This window comes from Quercus lobata, chromosome 12 (assembly GCF_001633185.2).
Source record: "Quercus lobata isolate SW786 chromosome 12, ValleyOak3.0 Primary Assembly, whole genome shotgun sequence".
NCBI lineage: Eukaryota > Viridiplantae > Streptophyta > Magnoliopsida > Fagales > Fagaceae > Quercus > Quercus lobata.
Genome location: NC_044915.1, coordinates 14,105,975 through 14,130,782, shown reverse-complemented (window position 1 = coordinate 14,130,782; position 24,808 = coordinate 14,105,975). Strand labels below are relative to the sequence as shown.

Here is a 24,808-nt window from a genome sequence, read left to right as displayed (position 1 = left end):
GTTTCCAATAAAGATATTCAAGATTCAAATTCTTCTATCTTGTAACTAATAAAAAAAAAAAAAAAGGTTATCTCCACAATATTTCACAACAAATCCTATGTGGCATATTATTATTGGCTGTTAATAAAAAAGTAATTTAAGTTGTTACTTCAAATTAAAATCAATAATAACTTACCACTATGATTTTCTTGGGAAAGTGTTATGGACATATGTCATGTATCACTTCAAAAAAAAAAAAAAAAATTTCTTCATGGTTCTTCCTAAATTAAGCAAAGCCTTTGAGGATAGTGTTATTTTTGCATGGGATATGGGGATACGAGATGAGATCTTCGAGTGTGACTTTAAAATTATCTTCAATGCTCTGAAAGGCAATAATGATCCTCTTGTGACTGTGGCCAATATTATCAAGGGGATCCAACAGAAGCTACAAGAATTCAGAATGGTACAAGTGTGCTATGTGAGGTGACAGACGAACAAACCAGCACATGTATTGGCTCAATATGTCAAGGGTGTTGATAATTTTGTAACTTGGATAGAGGAAAATCCTAGCATGATCAAGCCCTCATTGACTCAAGATGTATTGAATTTCTCTTCTTCTTAATGAAAATTACGTATTTCTTATAAAATAATAATAATAATAATAATAATAATAATAATAATGCATTTACTGTTTATGAAAAACGACATGTAAGATGGACTCACACTCTAAGCACCATGTGCCCTCTAGGGAAGAGGAAGCCAAGCTCTCAAGAAGCAAAAAAAAGGTGAAGGTCGTTCACCATGCAGATTTCAACGAAGGCTTGAGTGAAAGTGGCCACTCACAAGGTCATTAGAATGCTTGGGGGCTTCCTAAAAGGTCCTTCAAGGATAAGTTAGTGGGAGAAATCCCAAGAGCTTTCACAAAAGCTTTTGAATTCATTGACCTAATGGACGTCGAAGTTGAGTCAAACGATGAGGTATCAAACCTCCAGGAGGGCCTTGCAGCAATGAGGTGACAGGCGAACAAATAATAACTCTATTATTTCCTTTCTTATGGATGATTGTAGGAAGTTGGTTACCTAGATCCCTCAATTGAGATTTAGGCATGTATACAGAGAAGCCAACAAATGTGTGGATTTTCTGGCCAAATTAGGCTCTACTATGGGTGTAGATTTTGCTGTTTTTTCTAGTCCGCCTGTGGATGCTTTTTCAATTTTTGAGGCTGATTGTCGTGGTTTGTATGTGAACGGGCTTTGTCCTAAATCTATGATTGCTTTTTAGTTTATGCCATTACCTTTTTCTAACCAAAAAAGAAAAAGAAAAATGACAAGTTTATTAGTTTAAGACCAAACCAATTACTTTGTTGAGGTTTTTGAATTCTATGGATGACACATAAACTAGAAAGTACGAACACTTTATTTAGGGTATCATACCTGTTGTATTCATGTTGTACCTATGCCATACTGATGTTGTATTGGCCATTTCATATTATAATTTTTCAGAAATTGCTTGTGTCATTGTGTCATACCTGTGCTCATACCCATACCCGTGTATGTGTTTGTACTTCCTATCCATAGTTGTCAGTATCGTACGATACATATCATATCGTGTGTAAAAAGTTCTGTATCGTATCGGTGTATCGTAAGTGCTCATGAATCGTGCAATACAGTGTGTGTATTATATGGATCATATTGTATCGTAAAATCGTACGATACATTGACAAATACTTTAAAATGAGATTTTTTGTTAAAATTTGTGCTTTTATTTGAATCTAACAAGTTGTTAGACTTGTTTTAAATACAAAATTATTAGGTTACTTAGTGGTGAAAATGCATTTTTAGTCCCTACATTTTGGGTCAATTCCCATTTTGGTTCCAAAATTGATTTCGCTACTAATGTCGTCCCTAAAAAAAGATAATAGATTCTATTTTGGTCCCTATATTTTGTGTCAATTCCCATTTTGGTCCCAAAATTAATATCGTTACTAATGTCGTCCCTAAAAAAAGAAAATTGGTTCTATTTTGGTCCTTGTTGTTAACCTACTAACGGAAACCTCCTACGTGGTAGACGAAGTGTCCTACTTGTTGACATGGTGCTGACACGACCATTAAAATATTATTACAAAAATTATTTGGCATTTTTAAATGTCATATTAGCATTTAAATTTTTAAAAAAGCCATATCAGAAAATTTATAAAAATAAAATAAAAAAACCTTAAATCTGATTTAATTAAAATTATTTCTTTAAAAAAAAAAAATTATCCTTTTAATTATTTTTCTTTTTCTTTAGCCTCATCAGTGATCAAATTTCAAAATATCTTAGAGCATCTCCAACAGGTTGTGTATCCAGGTATATTAGCTAAAATTTGGAGAATTTGTGCACTGTTGATGCTCCAACAAATTCGGTAAACTTGGATTTTTTTTTGGCTGATGAACAGTAGCCCATCAAGTCTGATGGGCTACTGTAGATTAGCAACTTATTTTTTTTTCATTAATAAATTCCAGCACTTAATATTTTATCACTTCTTTCTCTTTCTTCTTTGATTTGTTTCTTCCCACAGAACAATTCTTGCTCTCACAAAACAATTCTTGCTCTCATAAAAAATTGATTTAATTTAAAAAACAAATCTAAAATCAAAACAACAACAACAGATCAAGAACAGAAAAAAAAAAAAATAGAACAACAATAAAAGATCAAGAAAAAAAAATAGAGACGTATGTGTGTGGTTGAGGAGCAGCGGTGAGGAGGAGGAGCAGCGGTAGCGGTGTGGTGGAGCAAGGGCGATTTCTCCTTTCTCTCCATGCGTGTTTGTGTGTGTTTGAAGATAATGGTAGAAAAAGAGAAGAAAAGGAGAAAGCTGAAGAAAGAAATAGAGAGGGAGGTTCTGGAAGTGGAAAGTAGAGAAAAAAAGAGAGGAGAGGATGAGATATTTGGGTTACGGGTATAAGTGTGTGGTGCATAAAAAACAAGAGAAAAAAAAAAGAAAAAAAAAAAAGGAAACATATGGATGAGAAAGAAAGGTAATATTACCACAATATTTTTACAATATTTTCACAATAAATCTTAAGTAACATATTGTTATTAGCTAATATTGGTGAGTAAAAATATAATTTCAGTGGTGGATTCAAATTAGAATTAGTAACAACTTTTTATATAAGATTTTGTTACAATTCTTGTGAAAGTATTGCGAAAAATGTTGTAAATATAACACTTTTCATTGAAAAATATAATTGTTGGAATAAATATAGAAAAAATAAATGATGATAAAAAAAGAATAAAGAATGAATGAAGAAATAATATTTAAATGAGATAGAGAATTTGTTGGAAGTGTATTTGAAAAAGTGGGTAGGTAAAAGCTAAATATCACAGTTCATTCTCCAAACAGTACAAAAATTTGTTGAAGCTGTTGGAGATGCTCTAAACTCACTCTATCTCTAATTCTCTCTTTCTCTCATCACCCTTGACAGAATCTCTCTCAGACCCAAACTCTCTCTTATCTCAAAATCTCATCTCCGCCAATCTGCCAAACTTTGATCTGACCCAAACTCTCTCTAATCTCGTTCAAGACTCAGTGATGAGGTTGTTGCCGTCGAACTCGTTCAAGACTCAGTGATGAGGTCGCCGCTGCCGTCAAAGAAAGAAAATCCATTGACCCATCGAACCCATCGAGAAGGTCCATCGATTCGGTAACTCACCATAGTCGCCGATTCGATAGTTTTGTTTCTATGTAGTTATGGCTCCATTGTACGAAACACCAATCACCGATTCGGTATTGGAGCCCAGATCAATGGTTGTGAAGCTGAGATCAGTGGTTCTCACACCTCTTTCTACCTTACCGTCTCTCTTTTCCTCTCTTTAAGGTTGATTTTGAAGTTTTTAGTTTAGGATTTTTGTAGATTTGATGTTAAGGCTTTGCTGGTTGCTGGGAAATTTTGGAAGATTTGATTCGGTGGTGGTGCTTTACTAGATGTTGGGTTTTTATTCTTTTGCTTGGATTTGATATTCATATTCTTTGATTTGGCGGTGGTGATTTGGGGGATTTGTTTGTTTGTTTTTTGTTTTTTTTTCTTTTTTTGTAGGTTTTTATGTGTTTGTTTGCCAAGAAAATTTATGGGTTTGAAGGCTAAGGTTTGCTTTGTTAGAGATATGGGTTTGGCGTTTGGTTGAGATTTGGGTTTGGGGTTTGGTTCTTTGTTGGGGATTGATTATGGGGAAGAACAATATAACAAAAGCAATAAAAATAAAATAAAATAAAAGACAAGAAATACGTTTAATTAATTTATTTTGTTTTGAAGTGTTTGGTTATAAAGAGAGTACAAGAAAGACAAAGAAAATTATAAGAAAATAAGAATTAATTTGCTAAGGATATGAATCTTAGAGGTTGGAATAAAAAAATCATTTTAATTAAAAGAAAGTAATTTTTTTTAAAAGTAATTTTTTTTAAATTTATTTAATTAAAATTAAAATTGAGGAATTAAAATTTTTATAATTTAAATGCTGACGTGGCATTTAAAAAATGCCAAATAATTTTTTTAAATAATATTTTAATGGTCCTGTCAGTGCCATATCAGCAAGAAAGGTATTCCGTCTGCCACGTAGGAGGTTTTTGTTAATAGGTTGACAAAAATGACCAAAATAAAAGCGATTTTCTTTTTTTAGAGATGATATTAGTATCAAAATTAATTTTGGGATCAAAATGGGAATTGACCCAAATAGTAGAGATCAAAAGTGCATTTTCGCCTTACTTAATTTAACATAATAAAATAACATATTTATAAGTTTTTTTTTTTTTTTTTTTTCCTACAAAATTTAGACTACATAGTACACAAACTTATACTTCATTTTAATATTTACAAATTTATTTGGATAAAATACTATTTTGGTCCCTAAACTTTGTCAAAAGTTTGTTTCTCTTCCCTAAACTTTAAAAAGTTCTTTTTTTATCTCTAAACTTTGTAAATAATTTTTTCAATAGTTTAGAGACAAAAATAGGGATGAAAAAAATAACATTTTTCAATAGTTTAAGGATGAAAAACAAACTTTTGGTAAAATTTAAGGATATAAATAAAATATTTTTATAGTTTAGAGATAAAAGATGAACTTTTTAATTGTTTAGGGACAAAAAATGAACTTCTTAAATCTTAAGGAGAAAAACCAAACTTTTGGTAAAGTTTAGAGACCAAAATAGTATTTTACGTAATTTATTTTCTATACTATGAATATGATATTAATTGAAAATATTATTATTTTTTCATTATTGTTATAACTTATAAGTCTAAGAAACTAGAATGCCAAGAAGAATTTTTTTTTTTAATTATTAAAATAAAAAGAACAAAAACATATAGTAAATGTTAATGATGATGAAGAAAAGTTAATGAAGAAATAAACTTGCAAAATGATAAATGTGATGACAACATTAACTTAGATGAGGTTGATTAGCCAATACAATAAATATTATAAAAATAAATTAATTTTTGAATCATTTGTAATATATTATCACTTTTAAATTTAAGCAATTTGAATATATATATATATTATAAACAAATATTAACTTCATTTATTTAATTAATTTATTTAATATTATTATGTAAATGATAAATAAATTAATCATTAGCTAAATATAATTAAAATTTAGAATATACTCTTTATATATTTATTATATCTATAATTATTTGATAAATTTTATTAAATGCAATACCCAATACCCAAAAAAAAAAAAAAAAAATCACGATATCATTCACGTTTTGACATCTATGTTCCTAGCACACGAACACTGCTCCCTCTCTCTTATAGGCAGAGTATTTCACGGCTTAACCTCTCGATTCTTCAGCTATCGAACTCCTTTCCCTCTATGGTAAGCTTCCATTTCATTATTTCTTTCATTCGAAGATATAATACCGTGTCATTTCAATCACATGGTAGTGTCATGTTCACTTCGATTAATTTACTTAGCTCGCCTTCTTAGGGACTCTAATATTAGAATTTGGGTTAGAAGAATCAGAGCCATTCATCTTGCGTAGTGTACGTGGGGGCTCTAATGGGGTTTTTCTTTTTTGGTTGTAATTTCCGTTCTGGGTCTTTCATTCTCTGTATTGAATAAATTCATTATATGGGTTTTTCGAAAATTTGGATTTTGAATTTGTATTTTTTAGATTGAAAGATTTTTATTCCATTATCTCTTTTTCTGTTTAATCAGCATGTGGGGTTTTAATTTGATGTTGTGTTTGGGGATTAATAATGGGAGATGTGTAATATGTTTTTGCATTCAGTTCTGAGAGATTATCTTAGATTTTGAAATGCAATATTTGATGGATTCTTTTTGTGGGAATTGGATTTCATTAGTGTGTAATATGCTTTGGTTTTTACTAATGGTTTTACCATGTGATCAGTCGTAACTGTTCTGAACAATTTTTTGCTTTGGCTTGACAATCCCATTCTATAATATGTGAATAAGATTAACAAGGCTCAATACACATGGCACTTTAGTCTACTTGAGCTCATCGTAGTTAGCCCATTTGTCCAGGTTACATAATGATGAACTAATTGGCTAGTCTTTGAAGTTTTTCTTTAATGAACTATATCCCGACAAGGCTTTTCAAGGACCCAATTTTGTGGTGTGAATACGTAGTGCCTATGTGGAGTTTTAGTTTCTTTGTAGTTTATTGCCAAGCCTGTTGGGGAGGAAGATGAATAGAAGAATCTTAAGTGAGTCTGCTAGGATAAGTTATCAGCAATCTTCATCAGTTAGGATTTAAGGGAGTAGAAGCTGCAGTGGTGTTTTTGATGCCATAGATGATATTTATTCAGATACTATGATTCAGAGATATTATTATGCTCTTAGGCATCTTCTGTTAAGTCCGCATTCTATTTCTTTTTGTAATCAGCCTAAAGCGCTTCTATCTACTGTTGAAATCAGTTTAAGTTGGGATTTTTTACAAATATCACACTTAAATTTTGATGTGAGTGTCAATTTGGTACTTGGATTTTCAGTTTGAACAATTAACCCTTTCGACATCAGCTTTTTGACAAATCAAACCTTCTTTTACCATTGTTATTTAAATGTAATGATTTAATTATGTGATGTGCACATAGTAATAATGACGTTTCAAAATTATTAATGATGTGGTAGAAACCATGTGGATATCACATGATCAAATCCGTTAGGCTTTAACAGTTCACAAACTTAAATCTAGGGGTTAGTTGTTTAAATCAAAAGTTCAATGACCAAATTGACTCTCACTCTAACATCAAATTCCAAGGGTAATATTTGTTAAAAATTCCATAAAAACAATATGCTCTTAAAACTGGAATGTCTACAGCAGCACCATACTTGATAGATTAGCATTTAACAACATTCAGTTTGAGACTTTGAGAAATAGCACTCAAAGGGATTTGATAGACTTATCTTTTGTATTCTCTCCTTTATATCATCATAGAAGCCCTTATATGTTTGGCAAATATCTTTAATGGATTGGAAAATATATTTTCAATCTCCATTTCCATCATTGATTGTTTTTCCTATTTTAGTAGAATTTTTTAGTTTGTCAGTTATTAGGAAAGAAAATAACTAAAAAACTAAAAAAAAAAGGGGGGGGGGGGGGGGGGGGAGGGCTGGAAAATTAAGCCAAAAAAGCGGGATCAATTCCTAAGAAAGATTTTCCAATCAGATAGATTGATTCTTCATCCTATATGCTCTACCAACAAGGAATGATAGGATGAATGAATGGATGTTCAGTTTTCTTGTGTCAGTGTTTTGTTACTTCTATATAATGTTGTAGTTGATGTGGTTATCTGTTTGCAGGAGGAACTACAGTGGCAATTTGATGAATGGTGCTTCTTTATCTTGTAGCATATGGTCAGCTTTCTCCTACTGTGTGCAGCAAGTGCGTAGTTATGATTACCGTCGCTACCTTTGCCTCCTTGAACTTCCCCCTCCAATGCGGAAAGTTGCTTTTGCACTCCATGCCTTTAATGTTGAAACAGCAAGAGCCATGGATGTGGCTTCTGGTCCCAGGATTGGGCTTATGCGCCTCATCTGGTGGCAGGAAGCTATAGACAAAATCTATGCTAAAAAGTTAAGAGAGCACCCAATAGCACTGGCTCTATGATCAGTGATATCTGAGAATAAAATTAGCAAGGGATGGTTGAAATGATCTGTTGATGCTCGGATGAATGATGCAAGAAGAGAGGAGGTTACTGATGTTCCCTAAACCATTGAAGAGTTGGAGAAATATGCTGAGGATACTGTATCAACTATTCTGTACATGACACTTCAAGCTGGTGGTATCAGTAATCAGGTCTACTGCAAGTGGCCTCCTTTTGTTGCTTAAGTTGCTACCTTACCATGCCAGTCATAACCATCATTTTTCTTACATACCAACTAAAGTGGCTGCCAAACATGGCTTGTTGGTGAAAGGAGGGAGGTCCATCAGAGATCTGCTTAGATTCTCTTGAGTGCCTATGTGATGCAGTCTTTGACATGGCATCTGTAGCTAAAATCCATTTACAGAAGGCTTGTGAACTAGCTGGAACAATGCCAGCTGAGGCTCGTCCAGTGCTTCTACAGGTGGTTCCCGCCCAAGTTCTCTTGGACTCCCTAAGCCAGGTACTCTTTGAGGTATTTGATCCAAGATTATCAAGAGGGGTCTTGGGCATTCTTCATTTGTGGTATCAACTTAAACTAAAGTGGTATTCATGGTGGGGGAAATATTGAGGCGTGGTTCTGGGCTTTTACCCGTTCCAACAAAAAATTCTGTCAGGTGAGGGAAATGATTTTGCAGATATAGCAGGTCCAATAATTTTTTCTAGGGTGGTCACTTAATTATAGAAAATCTAATAAAAGAGAATTTCATATATTGAAAGAAAAAAAAAAAAAAAAAAGAGAAAAAAACACACAAATACATAAAGATTTATGATTTCTTTTTACAGGTTTTCATATTTTAAAATTGTTGCATGATAGTTTTATTATCAATGCTACAAAATACATATATTTTAAATTTTAGTTAAACAAAATTATTTTGGGCTTCTTTTTGACACTGAAAGTACCTAATATATTATTAAGGAGACCCAAGTTTAATTTTGTTGGGCTTGAAAAAAATTTAGGTGGTCACAAATTTTTTATTTTTTTTAGGATAGATAACTCATAAAATTTTTAAAATTTATGTATAATTATTATTACTTTTCCAAGTCAGGGTGGTCCTGATCACCTTGTTGAAATGTGGAGCCGTCTTACATATTACTGTTTTAATTTCCTCACAATAATGGAATTTTTTTTCCCATGAAACCCTCAACTTTGCTTTTTCGTATTATGAAGGCTAGGAAGTTTTTGCAGAGTGATTTATATGAAGCCTTATAAAAGGCATGGTATGCGCGCTAATGGTTTTGACTGGCATGCAGATCGGTAGAGGCGTGGGGTCTATGTACGTTCTTCCTAGAGATTTTAGTAAACTATGTCTATTTTCATGTCTGGTGCAATAATTTTTGGCTTTCACACTGTATTATCATTGTCTCGTTGGTTGGAGTTTTGAGTTTTGGGACTAATATTTGGTACAGACCGTACAGTATTGTCATTGTGGCATCTGCAATTGAATTCTTACATGGGCTGTTGGGATCCGTTTTAAGTGGATATTGGGCTTTGTGCTCCCTTTGAGATAGATGTTGGGCTTCTAGACTATAGCCATTTTCTATAATTCTTACAATATTGGCTTCTGTATTTGTCCATTCAAAATAACAATGAACAAATCTTTAGCTAACAGTAAGTCTTCCTCAACTTGAGTTTTCACTCTCTATGACATGCTTGGAGTCTTAGCATTAAGGGCATATATGCATATATCTTGAAATCATTCTCTACAATGATATTTTGTTGCTGCATAGATCTAGTTTCTTGGATTCAAAAATAAATGGTCCAAACCACTGCAACTTGAGGAGAACACTTGGGAATTTGAGACGCCAGTCTTTATCAGCAGTATAAGCCATTTTACCACTCACAACCACGTCACAGTTAATCTCAAGAAAACCCTCCAGAGGTTTTTTTCCAATGTAGCTCCTAAGGTAGTTTTGCAGAATTGATTTGTCTTGGAGCGTAAACGGGAATGTATTAGGGGCCGTTTGGTAGAGGATTTTGAGTAATGTTGTTTAAAATGATGTGGATAATGTGGTTTAAAAAGTGTTGTTAAAAATATGTATTTATAGTATTCATAAAGAGAAAAATGTGTTTGGTAATGTGTTTCAAATAGTATATTTTGGTGTTAGAAATATTGTGTGTTGGGTATGTGTGTTTTTTAAAAAAAAAAAAAAAAAAAAAAGCTGACAACGGTACTGCACAGACGCATGGGAGAGTTGTTGTTAAGATGCCACATTGCACTGACGTGTGGGAGAGGCGTTGTTGAGATGCAACAGTGCACTGATGCGTGAGAGAGAAGAGACCATTTGCACAACGTGTGAGAGAGAAGAGTGAGATCTTACTGTCAGGTGAGCCCAGAGTGTTTCACTCTCTATGGTAATTTGTCAAACACAAACTCAAACAACTCTTGAATACTTAAACAATACTTATTCTGAATCACTTACCAAACACATAGTTCAGCATAGGGTCCACCTGTTTGGGTGTTTAAATATCAAACAACGTTGCTGAAGTATGTGTACCAAACAGGGCCTTAACCTTCACTTCCTTATTGTTAAAGACCACCCCATTTCTTAGCTTCCATATAAATTCCATGATCCACACAACCATCAAAAGTATACTGCAATTTATCAATTTTTGCCTACAAATTGCTAGAGGGTAGATGTACACTCCTCACAAAATCAAAACTACTGGCAGAATCAATGGATTCAACATGAAAACACCAAAGGGTGCGGTACCAAGATGCTATGGTAATTACACAATTTAGAAACAAATTCAGACAAGATTCTTCGTGCAATTTACACATGTAAGGGCATTTAGCATTATCATCACCTTTGAATGGAAGATATTCTCTTATCCAATACAAGAAGTAAGTAGGATATCATTAGCCATATGCCGTAATAACAATTTAAGCATTTCATGAGGGTGTAGTTTTCAAATTGTACCCCATCAATCCCTTCCATTACTATTAAAGTTGTGCTGCTACTACTTTAGTAAAGCACCTTAAATTAACTACAAAAGTGCTGTCCCCAACTCTTAGCCCTTATTTGAATTACTGGACATCTTTAATAGTTTTTATATTGTTATGAATTCTTCTAATCAAGGTCTCTCTTGCCTTACGCGAGTTAGGTGACAGCCTAAAGCCCCCCAATTGAGGCAAGCCCCAAATATTAACCAATTAGTTTAGTTCTTTGATTCCCAGATAAATATATAAATAATAATAATAATTCTGTAAAATGTATTAATTTAACCCCCAAATTTTAGTCTAAAGATAAGGGAGAAGAAGTCAAAGAATAAACAATTAGAAAAGAAGGCCTCAATATGTAGGAATAATCAAATTATACCCGAATATTAACATAGATAAAACAAAGTTATAAAAAAGAAAAAACAGAAAAGATTTCTCTTTGTGATCCAAATCTTTCAGAAGCAAATCTCTCTCTCTCTTTCTCTCTCTCACAACAAAACAGAACAAAAAATCATAAAAAAAAAAAAAAAAAAAAAAAAAAAAAAAAAAACTCAAACCCTATTTTTTTGTACACATCGACAGGAAAAAATTGCTTTGTATTTTCTGTTGCTGATTTTGGCTACGCGTTAGACTCCTCCGTTCCAGGTTTGCCTTGAAATTTTTTTTCTAGATCTGTGTTTTTCTACTTTGCTTTAAACTAGTTTGATAATTTGATTGTTCATTTGTTTGAAGTGCTGGTGTTGCTCTGCTGCACTTCTGCTCTATGTCTTTACTTTTTGTCATTTTTAGAAACTTAAGTCCTTAAGTCCATTGAAAAAGTCTAGACCACAAAATTTTTTATAATTTTTTGTTACAACTGTAACCAGCGATGATTGACAAAGAAAAAATAGTAGGTTTATGTATAAGTAATGGTTAATTATTCATAGTTTGCTAAGTCAGAATTGTGACAAAATTATTGTGAAATAATTTGTGGTTATAATTAGTTCTTTATACGATGGAAAGTGCAATGAAATGTGCTATTCACATGGACTCCACAATTTGTGGCCGGTGATTTATGTATTTTATTATTGTAATATACTAATTGTTGACAAAAAAAAAAAGTTTTGTGAAAAGGAAAGTATTGAATAAAGTGTTGTTCCTTTTAATTGTATTGTATTGTTTAATCCAAATGTCCAATTTATTGAGTGATGTAAAGAAAAAGAAAGGTTAAGTAGATTAGGCATATTATTTATTGAAAGAGAAATGTTAGAGGAATTTGAATATAAAAATTTACTTAGTAATTTTAAATCATAAAAAGCAAGAAGAATAAATTAGAAGTAACAAAAATATTTAAGTAATATTTAAATATATAAAATTTCTTATTTTAATTTTCTTCTTAGGTCCCAAAATCTGTAGAACCGCCCCTCCTTCTAATCACAAATCACAGATTACGATCCCCTTCAACCATAAAACTCTAGATTTTTGCCTTCATGTGATCTCATTTTTTAGCATCCATTCCTTTGGTTTAGTTCAACATCTCCAGCTGATTCCGTTACTGAGTTTTGCTTTGTAGGCTCTTTGGCTTGAACCTATTCTAATTCTCCCAATCCTAATTGAAAACATCAGCATTATTGTAATCTCTGATCCAAGCTGCTTGGCGTCTAAAAAAAAATCTTAGATAAGCATAAAAACAAACATAAAAATAGATTAGTCATTATTGTCAAGATCTTTGTTTTTTTTTTTTTTCCTGGGTTGGTGTGAAATGAAATGAGAGTGAAGTTTAATCCTGCTTGATCATGACAATTAATCATCCTGAAAGTTTGATAAGGACGAGAAAATTAAAAAAAAGTACATAGATAAAAACAATGATACATCCACATCCTAACCACCCCTTTTACTCTACTCTGAGCCACACGCTATGGATGAGTAATGTCGTTTACGAATTAATTCTAAATCATGTCAAGATTTTTCTTAATGGCATTCCTATTTCAACTTACGCCATGGAGGCACATACACAGTTAATTAAGACCATGTCGATGTCGGTCCACTAATTTTGACATCTTTCCTATCAAGACAATTTCGTTTGTATGGCTAGCGCTCCTACCTACTAATTTTGAAACTGAGATTCCCAATAATAATAATATGTATCTAAAACTTATGTAGATTGGCTTAGCATTTCGTTATACCAGTTATCTTTATTAATATTGGCCCACATGAAGTTACGGATTGTATTTTAGTAGATAGGAGGAAGGTGTGTAACTAAAACTTCTGTAGATTGGCCTACATGAAGTTGCGGATTGTATTTTAGTAGATAGGAGGAAGGTGCATAGTTTAGCAACGATAATTAGCTCCATTAAGACTTTAGTGGTATATATATGATATTATCCATTCGTCATGTAATGTGGGGTTGATGAGTTTACAGTAAAAATTCTCCTCTTTATTTTTTATTCAAAATTTTTTTTTAGTTATATTCTTATTCTTAATAGTGATATTTATGTTATAGAAAAATTTTGTGAGAGTAGTGAGATAATTTTATTAAATTGAAGATGGTCAATCTAATTTTGGTGTATCGATGATCGATTCAAAGGGATTGATTGATGTTGAAGTTAACTATATGACATGAGGACTAAAATAGACCGTGGGTAATTCATCACAGGGTGGATTAAGTCTTCAGGACTCTTTAAGTAAGTATATAGTTCTTTCATCTCACAAACCGTGGAAAATTATTCATCATTATAAGGAATACTGAAATCACATATTAATTGAGATTTTTATGGTCTTGAATAAGATAATTAAAACAGAGACTTTAATATGGACCATATGAATACCATTAGTCTAACTAGGTGTAATCTAGAATGATGCTTGTTTAACATGATAGATTCCGTAGTGCTCCAGTAAAAAAGCACGAAATCAAATATGTATTTGGCTCCTTTTGAACTGGAAAAATATCTGAATGACTTTTATATCATTTTTGCTAGACAGCTTGGAAAGTTGTCCTCCAAATTGCAATTTGGACTGATACTAATCAATGCTTTCGCATTATGGCAGTCTTATGCTTTATAATTATAATCACATCGCATTACATACAATAAACCAATCCCGAGCTGAGTTCTAAAATATCATATAAAGCTAATCTAAAATATCTCATAATTAAGTACATTTTAAAAGTTAAAACCATGGGCGCTTGATGGGACCTGGGGTTTGTCCAAGGTTGCTATAATTCAACTTGATAAAAGCAACCCAACTTAAAAACCTTGTAAAACTTAGCTTAATTAAACAATAAAAATTTTTTATCAATTTTTAAAAATTTTTTTTTAATAAGTAAAAAACAAATATAGAGCTTTAATAAACAAACGTCTTTGTCCAATTCACATTGTGACCTTTTTTATTATGATGCTACGTACATATTTGTAAATTCAACTCCACCTTCACAGTTGCAAAATGCTTTCCGAGAAAAACTAAGGGAAAGAACATTGACCCAGATCACACAAAAGTTTCACCAATTCACAATTTCATAGTAATTCACTACAGCCAAACCATGAACATAGGACTACCAGATGTTTCATGGATATGAATTTGGGACCTACGCTTTCCACGCGTGTCAATCTCCTTAGTTTGCATGGTACCTCTCACCGCTCTAGTTCCTTCTTTTTTATAGTTTCCTCTCCTCCCAGCTTTCTTGCCTTACCTGCTTTCATTTCCTCTCTCACTCTCTCTGCCCATAGATTTTTCTAAACCAGTTCATTTCCATGACGGTGCGTCACTCTGTGTGTCTCACGAGCACTCCTATTCTGTTGATATTGGTATTACTGGGCTTTGAAGTTATAGGAGGTGGCAGAGCTTCAAGGCTGAACCGATGGGAGTCAGGGATTCGAATGCCCACAGAGAAGGATGATGCAGAAGATGTTGATGGAGAAGTTGGCACTAGATGGGCTGTTCTTGTTGCTGGCTCATCCGGTTATGGAAATTACAGGCACCAGGTGTTTTTCTTTTTCTCTTGTGTTTGGTTGTACAAGATATAACATGGTCAATTTTAGTATAACAGATGAAAATTATTTTGGGTTACCATGAGCTATTTGTTTGTAATGTAGTTTTGATATGGTTTATTAATTTTTATATATAGTTATTGAGGTGTTATATATTTTTGAGTTCATGTACAGGCGGATATATGTCATGCTTATCAGTTGCTGAAGAAAGATGGGCTGAAGGAGGAAAACATAGTGGTTTTTATGTATGATGATATAGCAAACAACGAGTTCAATCCAAGGCCTGGGATTATCATCAATCATCCACAAGGTTCTGATGTGTATGCAGGAGTGCCTAAGGTACCTTTTAATTTTCTTTCGATTGATAACATGGATATAGAATATTCTTTGCCATATAGGATCATGGTATTAATGTTAAAAAAATGCAAGTGGTAGGTCACTCAATTAATATAAGTGGTAGGACACCTCTTGCTAATAATGTCTCCCCTGATATGAGTTTCAATGATCAACTTCATCAATGAAGTCTTGCACATAAAGTTAGTACCATTTCCTAATACTTGACCAACTTTAAAGTGACAATGAAAGGACTTCTTATCTGATTGTGTGTAATATTTTAGGGTGACTTCAATTGAGGAGTTGATATAGCAAGATGCCACATGTTATTTTAATTCTTAAATTATTTTATTTTGCATGTTCTCAAGCTGAGATTTCAACTTACATTCGTATACTTAATATTATTTTGAATTTGTTACTATGGTGTGTATATATATATATATATATATATTTTTTTTTTGGTAAAGAAAATGAAATATTGAAGGAGAGAGGTTGGCGTCTCCTACACTTTGGGCCAAACACAAAGGCCTGCCCACCCTCGTTAGATAAAGAGTCTTACCTTGAATGAAGTTTGGAACCCACTTCAACACTTGGGCCAAACACAAAGGCCTGCCCACCCTAGTTAGATAAAGAGTCTTACCTTGAATGAAGTTTGGAACCCACTTCAACAGACAGTGCAAGTTAACTTGTGGTTGAGTTTGCATCTAAACTCTGAACTCAATTATAGGCCACGGAAATAGTATTAGAGATATACTATGCACATTTGTGTTTTTGCACTCCCTTGAGTGTTTGTGGGAAATAGAATTAGAGATATACTATGCACATCTGTGTTTTTGTGCTCCCTTGGGTGTTTGTTTGTGCACGCGGAAAGCCTCAAAGTCACCCTTCCTTCCCTAATCATATTTGCACAAAAGTGTTAGAGATAATTAGGCCAATAGTATGGGCTTAAGTCCAATCCTACTTTGTATGCAAGTCAAGACTCCTATTTGTACTATAAATCTATTAACCATAACCATAGTTAGTATATGGTTAGTCTAAGATTTAACTTACTATATATACTAATGTTGGGTTCATTGTAACACAAAATTTGTGTTTCACTCTTATAATAAAGATATAGCCTTTAAGAGATTTTCTGTATCTATTTTAGCATATTTAACATGGTATTAGAGCCAAATTTCATTCTTGATTTCTAGCAAAATTCACCTCTGTTCGCCCCCCAAACCCAACATGGGTATAAATAGTAGACTAAATCCTAGACTAACCATATATTAACCATGGTTAATAGACTTGTAGTATGAGTAGGTGACTTTGTCTCTTGCACAAAGTAGGATTGGGGTAATAATCTCTAACAATCCTAAAACAGCCTTATTTTTAAGGTGATGTAGTGCTTTTGCTATGAACTTGTATAATTGGACTGATGACACTTTGTGGGTTAATCTTAACAGGATTACACTGGTGAGCAAGTCACTGCAGAAAATCTTTATGCAGTACTTCTAGGCAACAAGAACAGGGTGAAAGGTGGAAGTGGGAAGGTTGTGGATAGCAAACCCAATGACAGGATCTTTGTATACTACTCTGATCATGGAGGCCCTGGCGTTCTAGGTGAGTTTAAAACAACCTTTTTTTCCCCTCCGCAAGAGGTTTAACATAACTTTAGCATGAAAACTTATTGCTTATTTTGGATGCTAAAATTTTAATTTGTATTCCAAAATGGAAAAAGGGATCTGTATTTTTTATTTGGGGGAAGGAAATAGATCATACTAATTCTCAATTTGTTGAAGGGATGCCGAATCTGCCTTACGTTTATGCCATGGACTTTCTTGAGGTTTTGAAGAAGAAACACGCATCTGGAACATACAAAAAGATGGTTAGGAGAATTCTACCTTCTTGAGAACTGTGCTATGATATTTCAATGAGACTAACAAGGTTAATTGCATGTGGTGTGCTCAGGTTATATATGTTGAAGCATGTGAGAGTGGAAGTATTTTTGAAGGTATAATGCCCCAAGATCTAAACATATATGTAACAACAGCGTCAAATGCACAAGAGAGTAGCTTTGGAATTTATTGTCCAGGGATGGAACCTTCTCCGCCTCCAGAGTACATCACTTGCTTGGGGGACTTGTACAGTGTTGCTTGGATGGAAGATAGGTAAGCAGTATTGCATTTTGAATGCCAAAAAGCTGGTAGGGAATTTTGAAATTGAATGGTATTGGTTGAAACTTCTGTAGAATTGAGATGAATTTTTTGCTTAAATCTTATGACACATTACTTAATTGGTTAAACTTTCCTTGATTTTTGCACATAGTATGCATGAATGAAGCTTCAAACATTTATCTTCTTAATATCTATACACGGAGCTGAATTGTACATATTTACTTATGTAGTGAGACTCATAATCTCAAGAAAGAAACAGTAGAACAGCAATACCAGACGGTAAGATTCGTTATATTTGAGCTTCCCAACATTTTCTGGGTCTTGTACTTAGATAAGCATTTTTTTTTCCCAATCATTTTGATTTTGATACTTATTTTGTGTAGGTGATCATTTTGACGTTGATACTTAAATGTTATTTTGTGTAGGTAAAGAACCGGACTTCCAATTTCTTAAATTACAATATAGGTTCCCATGTGATGGAATATGGAAATACAAACATCAAAGCTGAGAAGGTTTATTTGTACCAAGGTTTTGATCCTGCCACCGTGAACCTCCCTCCGAATAATCGCCTCCTTGATACACACATGGAAGTTATTAACCAGAGAGATGCAGAACTTTTCTTCCTGTGGCAGATGGTGAGCTTAAGCCTTTTTTCCCTCTTTAATGAATAAAACAGTGATTAAAAATTACTTGTTCTAAGTTAGCCTAGATACCACATAGGATTCTTCATTTTATTTCCCATATTTGATATACTTATGCGTCTCCATATTTAGATACATATTTAGAGATTTAGGGAGAAAATAATAATTCCTTAGCTGCAGAACATTAAGTTCCCCAATAAAATTTTAAACACATGATTGCATTATTCAATAAACCACAAACAATATTACATTTTTTGACGACAATTAAAAACAATACATCTGTTTGTTAAATTTTCATTGGAAACCCAGTCCAATGGAACACAAATACAAACACTACTACGAATCCTCTGTCCCATAGTTCCACTTCATAACTCTACTAATCACAATTTTTCACATTTTTCTTAAAAAGTTTCTTTAATATTAAATAACTAAAGTTTAAAATGAAAAAAAAAAAAAAAAAAAAAATCAAACACATGACATACGAAGCATAAAATGGAACACAAAAAATGGGATGTTGGATGTTCATTCAATGAAACACAAAATTGTTATATTTTCCCGGGACAATTGAATTCAATATAGCTATTGTCTAGATCACAACCTTGAATGATCCTACCTTCACCCGGGTCAATAACTTTGTCTAGAAAAGCCTGTATACACAATATTTATTCACAATTTCTAATGTGTATAATGTCGATATGTTTTTGTCTTACAGTACAAAAAATTAGAGAATGGATCACAAAAGGATGAAATCCTAAAGCAGATAACAGAGACCATGAGGCATAGAACCCACTTAGATGGCAGCATAGAATTAATTGGAACATTTCTATACGGACCACATAAAGGTTCTTCCATCTTTAATTCTGTGAGAGAACCTGGAATGCCTCTTGTTGATGACTGGGGATGCTTGAAATCAATGGTAACTATAGTTTCCACTTTGAATTTGCAACTTCAATTCCATTTTTCTTTGCTCTCATTGCACATAATTCAATTCCATAACCATCACAGGTTCGGTTGTTCGAAAACTATTGTGGTTCATTAACACAATATGGTATGAAACATATGCGAGCCTTCGCCAACATTTGCAATAGTGGTGTTTCAAAGGTCTCAGTAGAGGAAGCCATTGTGGCTGCTTGTAGTGGCCATGACCCGGGCCTATTGCATCCTTCCAATCATGGTTATAGTGCTTGAATCCAGATAATATATGTTTGTGTCTGTATATATTATATACAATAAAAAATGCTAGTGTCTGTGTATTATATGATAAAAATTAAATAGTACATTTTCAGAACGGTAAATAATGCTTGTTTTTGTTCCTCAAAAAAAAAAAAAAAATGCTTGTTTTTATACATTTCCTTCTTAAGTTCTCTGTTTCTTTGGGGTGGTTTTCACTCTTTGGGGCAAAAATTTGGGCCCAAATCAGCAATCTGGTCACTAGGCCAGCAGGCTTGGAGTACCACCACCCACCCCCCCCCCCCCCCCCCCCCCCCACAAAAAAAAAAAAACCACTTATAAAACCTAGTGGAAATGGGTCTTTTATGGTGTTTTATATTGTGAATTGAACCACATCTCTTCTTTTTGTTTATTTATTTATTTAAAAAGTAAAGGACAATGTTACGGTCATAGTAGGGACATCACAATTTAAGGCATAGTTTTCAAAACTGGATCGGACCTGGAGGTCAGACCGTGAAAACCGATTTTTAAGCATAAAAGACCGGATTTTTTTGTTAATTCCATGAACCGTTAAAACCAAGGTTGGACCGCACGAACCAGTGAGAACCGTGCGGTCCAACCCCTTAGCAATTTAAAAAAAAAAAAAAAAACAACTTTACACAATTTTATTCTATTTAATTAAATTATCCATCTCTTACAGGGAATAAAAAAAATTATAATTAAAATCCTTTAAAGATATTCAACTTTACTTCAAAAATTAATCATAAATTTTAATGCTTTAATGGTTATTATTTTATTTTATTAACTTTCTTATTTAATTATTAAATATATGCTTGAAAATCATTAAATTTCCCTATTGTCAATTTTGCTAGTTTTATAAATTTAATATCTATATTTAGCCTTTAATTAATTATTAAATTAATTATGACGTCATCACGATTTGATCTCGGTTCGACCTCAAAAACCTTGAACCTCTCCCTTTTACGGTTCAATAAACGGTTCAGGTCTGAAAATCTTGATTTAAAGTTGTAATTTATTTGGAGTTTTAATTGGAGTACATATATAAAAAGTTATAATTGGAGTTACTTCCTATAGACTAATCATTTATGTTATACACCAATTACTAATTAGAGCACAATTGAAAAAACGAATACTACATTTCTGAAAAAAGTAAAATAAATTTTGTGCCGGCTTGGGCTTCTAAACACCACTTTGGGAGGAAATCTCTAAATCATTTTAAGCTTGTTTGGCATATTCTCCCTTTGGAATATCGGGATTTAAGCTTGTTTGGCATATTCTCTCTTTGGAATATCGGAACAAAGCGAAATCATCAAAAGGGCCCGAATGTGAAATTGTGAATGATATCTTGATCTTCCTCAGGCTTAGGAGATGGTCCAGTAATCGAATATATGCTCTCGTTCAACTTGGAAGAATCCTCATTTTTCATTCGTAATCATGTATATATACATTGACCCAAAAAAAAAAAAAAAAAAATCAAAGAAAATTGATGACATAAATTTACCTCTTTCTCTCTCTCTCTCTGTGCACAACAGCGACAGAGTCGGGTTTATATATATATATATTTGAACTCTCCAGAGGTGTTAAATTAAAGTTTGTATTTTAAAAAAAATTTAGATTGCTCATATAGGAAATGAGAACTATTTGGTTATATTTTTCAGCTAAAGAACGAAACGAGAATTCTTTACATAATCTTAGAAATGGATAAAGGCATATACAGGGGACCAAATTACTATACAAATGGCATGTTATTCAAGTAAATTCGGAGCTTTTGCCAGTATTTATCATTGTTCTGTCCATTTGAGAGATTCGTTCGGCTGAGAACAATTGTCCTAGAAGTAGAAACAGGAGATGTGTCATATTTGACGCTCTTGGTTAAAAAAATGAATGTTTTCTGGATGAAAAAGTAGTGTTAACTATGTTTTCAGTCCATAGGTGATTGTATAACTGTACTGATAGAGTTTTATACGTCAACTAACTTATCTATTAAGGTCTTTCAACTTTCAAGTAGTATCTAGGATTGAATAAGGTCATTTGTGAGTTAAGTATGTGATTGACAAGGGACAACTGATTTGTAATTTGTATTAATCAATCGTAAGTAACAAAATATGTTGATTGTTTTTCCACCTTGACGCATCATTGATAACTATTATTGAAAGTTGCTATCGTTAAAAGTTGTTGATGCTCATTTTCGAAGCCCAGCAGTAGGAAGAAGCCTAACAATATGGATAGAGAAGAGTTAGTGGATTGATAGAAGAACCATTAAGTTTGAATGACAGGAATAATGGATCATAGGCTCAAAAAGTAAATAAATAGGACTTGAGGAAAGCAAATGGGTCTAAAGGAGCCTAGAGAAAGAAGTAGTAAATCCATGGGCAAGTCTGAAGTAATGAAGTAAGAAAGTAAGGGGTTGATGAAAAGCCCATGAGCCCCAAGAATGAAGGATAAGGTAATTGGGTTGGGAAAACCCAAAAAGAGTTAGTAAGAGCCCATGGAAATGCAGAATAAGAAAATAGGCCAAGGATGCCTAAGGAAAACAAATGGGCCAAGGATGCCCAAAGAGGAAAGGAAGGGGACAAAGGAGCTCACAAGCAATGTAATGGGTCAAGAAAACCCAAAGTAGCATGAATATAAATCCAATGACCATACTGGGTCATTATAGCCAAATGAGAGAAGAATACGCAGCAAGCCTAAAAGAGGCCCAGTAAACTGGGGTCAAATGACATCACAACAGGAATAACAGAGTAGCATGGCAAGAATAGTAGCAAGACCACGGAAGGAGCAAAGGAGTAGGTTGAAGAAAGAAAAGCCTACAATCAAATAAGGCCTGGCTCTTGAGAGAAGCAAGCCGTAAGGAAATGAGAAATTAGAAAGCAGTCCACGCCATAAGAGGTCAAGGATGAGTGGCAGAATGCACAGACGAGCCTTTAGACCACGGCAAACGCATAAGTAGTGGACAAGCTTTGAACGTACACAGAACTGGAGCACGCGCAAGGCCCAGACACCACCAGTCTGTACCTAGCCAATACAAGAGTGGTGGGTTATGGGTCAGAGATAAGAAGGGGTATGGTCTGGCGGTGGGGAGAAGTAAAAGCCTATTCTGGGGTTCCTGCTCAAATTCTTTTGGGAGTAATGTCTTGCTGGGATGACTTATCACCTAAAAGAAGTAAGGATGAGTTGGAACCACTAGGTGCATGCCATGAGGGATAGAGAGAGAACACCCATGCTATGATGAATAAGAATGCCACGGTGAGCAAGCAAATAAAATAATCTTCTTTGTTTGGTGATGGGGAGTGGCGCAGTCAGCACAAGTAAGTGGTGATGGCTGGACAGCTGAAAAACCAGTGGTGGTCGGCAAGAACACCCAGACTAGACAAAAGTAGTTAAAGGACTAAAATGGTTAAAGCCAGTCATGATATGCAGTATATAAAGGACCTTTGTTGTGCATAGTATCAGGAGGACGACAATAGTAACCTCTAGGAGAAAATCACAACATCACTACGTGGGTAAGCACTGAGAAAGAAAGAAAATAAGAGAGAAAGAATCAAAAATAACAAAAATAGAGAAGAAAGAGAGAATCAGGAAGAAAAAACAGAGAAGTGTAGAATGATAGGCATACACCAATAGGTTAATTTCTTCTCTCCCTCTAAAAGCCTACCCTTTATCAAGGGCAAATGATTTGTTTGGGCACAAGCCATTTAGGCCCGTTCTCGCAAAGTGAATAATTTCTGCAGCAGACGACGTTATCCACATTGAGGGAGTGGTCCCCTCCTTGGCCTTAGTCCTGTAACACAATTAAACACGATAGACTAATCTTTTCCTTTTGATTTTGCCATTTATCAAGATTATTTCCTTTCTCGCCTTTGTAATCTCACTTATAATGTGTCTCTTATATCGTTCTTTTTCCCTACTTTGCTTAAGGATTCCTAATTTATTTTGTTTAACGGGAAGCATATTGCCTTTATTGTCATATTGTATGTGTCTGTCGTAACTCCCTTGTAACAGTTTCGCCTGCCATGGGTATGTGACCAAAGTTTCGGCAAACGGGGCATAACTTGTGCACATGCTGGACCAACTCTCTTATCTAGAATACTTGGGTCTCAGTATAGCAGGAGGTAGTCCAGCCTAAAATCACAAAAGGCCCACCACAAAAGTTAAAACTATTATACTTAAAAAAATAATAATAAATAAATAACCTGTGCGTTGCACTACAAAATCAATTTTACTTTTTAATTGGAACACCATTGGACCTTTCCTGCACTTGAAGGGCTTTGGCTCCCTAGAGAATTAGAGATAGTAGTGCTAAAAAGTTAAATTGTTATTTTTAGCACCACCAACTACAAAAATGGGAGGACATTGGTTGAGCTAAATGTATATATTTTAACTTCTCAGTTACAGCGCACAACCAAAGATGGTTGTGCACTATAGCTCAAAGGAAAAAAAAATAGTATTTTTATTTTTGCGTTCACACTGATAAATGTTATTTAAATCATTCCTTTTCCTTTTTTCTTTTATTCCTGTTGCAAGCTCAATCTCTCTCTTCCCATTGCAAGTTCAATCTCTCTTCCTTAGATTTCTCTCTTTCTCAACCTCGCCTGCCCAGCCACAGACAGACCCAACTGACTGCCCAGCTTCGACCACCTCTTCCTCCACTCACCGCCAACCCAAGCCATCTGTACTCTTCTCCCTTTCATTTTTTTTCTTCCTTCCTCCATTCCTCATTGGCCCAACTTCCTTGCCCCACATCACCGACCCATCTCGCCCTCTCTTCTCTCTGACTTAGCTCGCCCTCTCCGACCCATCTTGGCCTCTCTTCTTTGTTTGGGTGCCACCAATTTCTTCAAAGCTTGCTTGCCGATTTTCAGGTGGTTATCTCAATCTTCTTCATCATGTAATGCTTAGGGTTTTAGATTTGGGGTTTTTGCTTCTAGTCTGCTAGAATTGGAATGATAAATTTTCCACGTTAGTTGAGAATTTTCTGTTTGCAGGGAATTTATATTTGTTGATTCTAATGATAAATTTGCAGGGAATTGGAATGATAAATTTTCTATTTTTGCTTCTCGCTGATTTTTTGTTTGTTGATTCTAATTTATTACAATAAATGTCATGTTAGAAATTGTTTTGGGAATTTTTTGTTTGCAGGGAAGTTTATGTTTTTTGTTTCTATTGTATTGGTGCAAATGTTAGTTTGAGAATTTTCTTTGAGCAAGGAAGTTTACATTTTCTTGTTTCTAATTTCTTGCAGTACATGGTTAGTTTGAGAAATGTTCAGGGAATTTTCTGTTTGCATTGAAGTTTATGTTTTTGGTTTCTAATGTATTGGTGTAAATGTTAACTTATGAATTTTCTGTGTGTAGGGAAGTTCATATTTTGTTGTTTCTAATTTATTACAATACATGATTATTTGGGAAATGTTTTTTCTAGTTTGGGAAATGTTCATAGTTTACATATATGCTTCATGT

At 33.8% G+C, this 24,808-nt stretch overlaps 2 protein-coding genes across 3 annotated transcripts; both read left to right on the top strand.

Annotated features, from left to right (window-relative positions):
• Positions 1-5,712: 5,712 nt before the first annotated feature.
• Positions 5,713-9,748, top strand: LOC115970081 (NADH dehydrogenase (ubiquinone) complex I, assembly factor 6). The gene is given in 4 exon segments (XM_031089753.1): positions 5,713-5,833; positions 7,781-8,275; positions 8,277-8,391; positions 8,393-9,748. Coding segments are annotated over 4 exon segments (1,011 nt in total). The 5' UTR covers positions 5,713-5,732; the 3' UTR covers positions 8,693-9,748.
• Positions 9,749-14,457: 4,709 nt separating this feature from the next.
• On the top strand, positions 14,458-19,381 carry LOC115969922 (legumain). 2 transcript variants are annotated; one of them, XM_031089562.1, is made up of 10 exons: positions 14,458-14,664; positions 14,768-15,022; positions 15,203-15,367; positions 16,807-16,963; positions 17,143-17,228; positions 17,312-17,511; positions 17,748-17,796; positions 17,943-18,152; positions 18,871-19,074; positions 19,164-19,381. In XM_031089562.1, exons 1-10 carry the CDS (start codon positions 14,662-14,664, stop codon positions 19,344-19,346), a joined length of 1,512 nt encoding a protein of 503 aa, XP_030945422.1. In that variant the 5' UTR covers positions 14,458-14,661; the 3' UTR covers positions 19,347-19,381. The 2 variants fall into 2 exon arrangements, with proteins under 2 accessions (XP_030945422.1, XP_030945423.1); XM_031089563.1 differs by having other exon boundaries at positions 14,458-15,022.
• Positions 19,382-24,808: the final 5,427 nt, after the last annotated feature.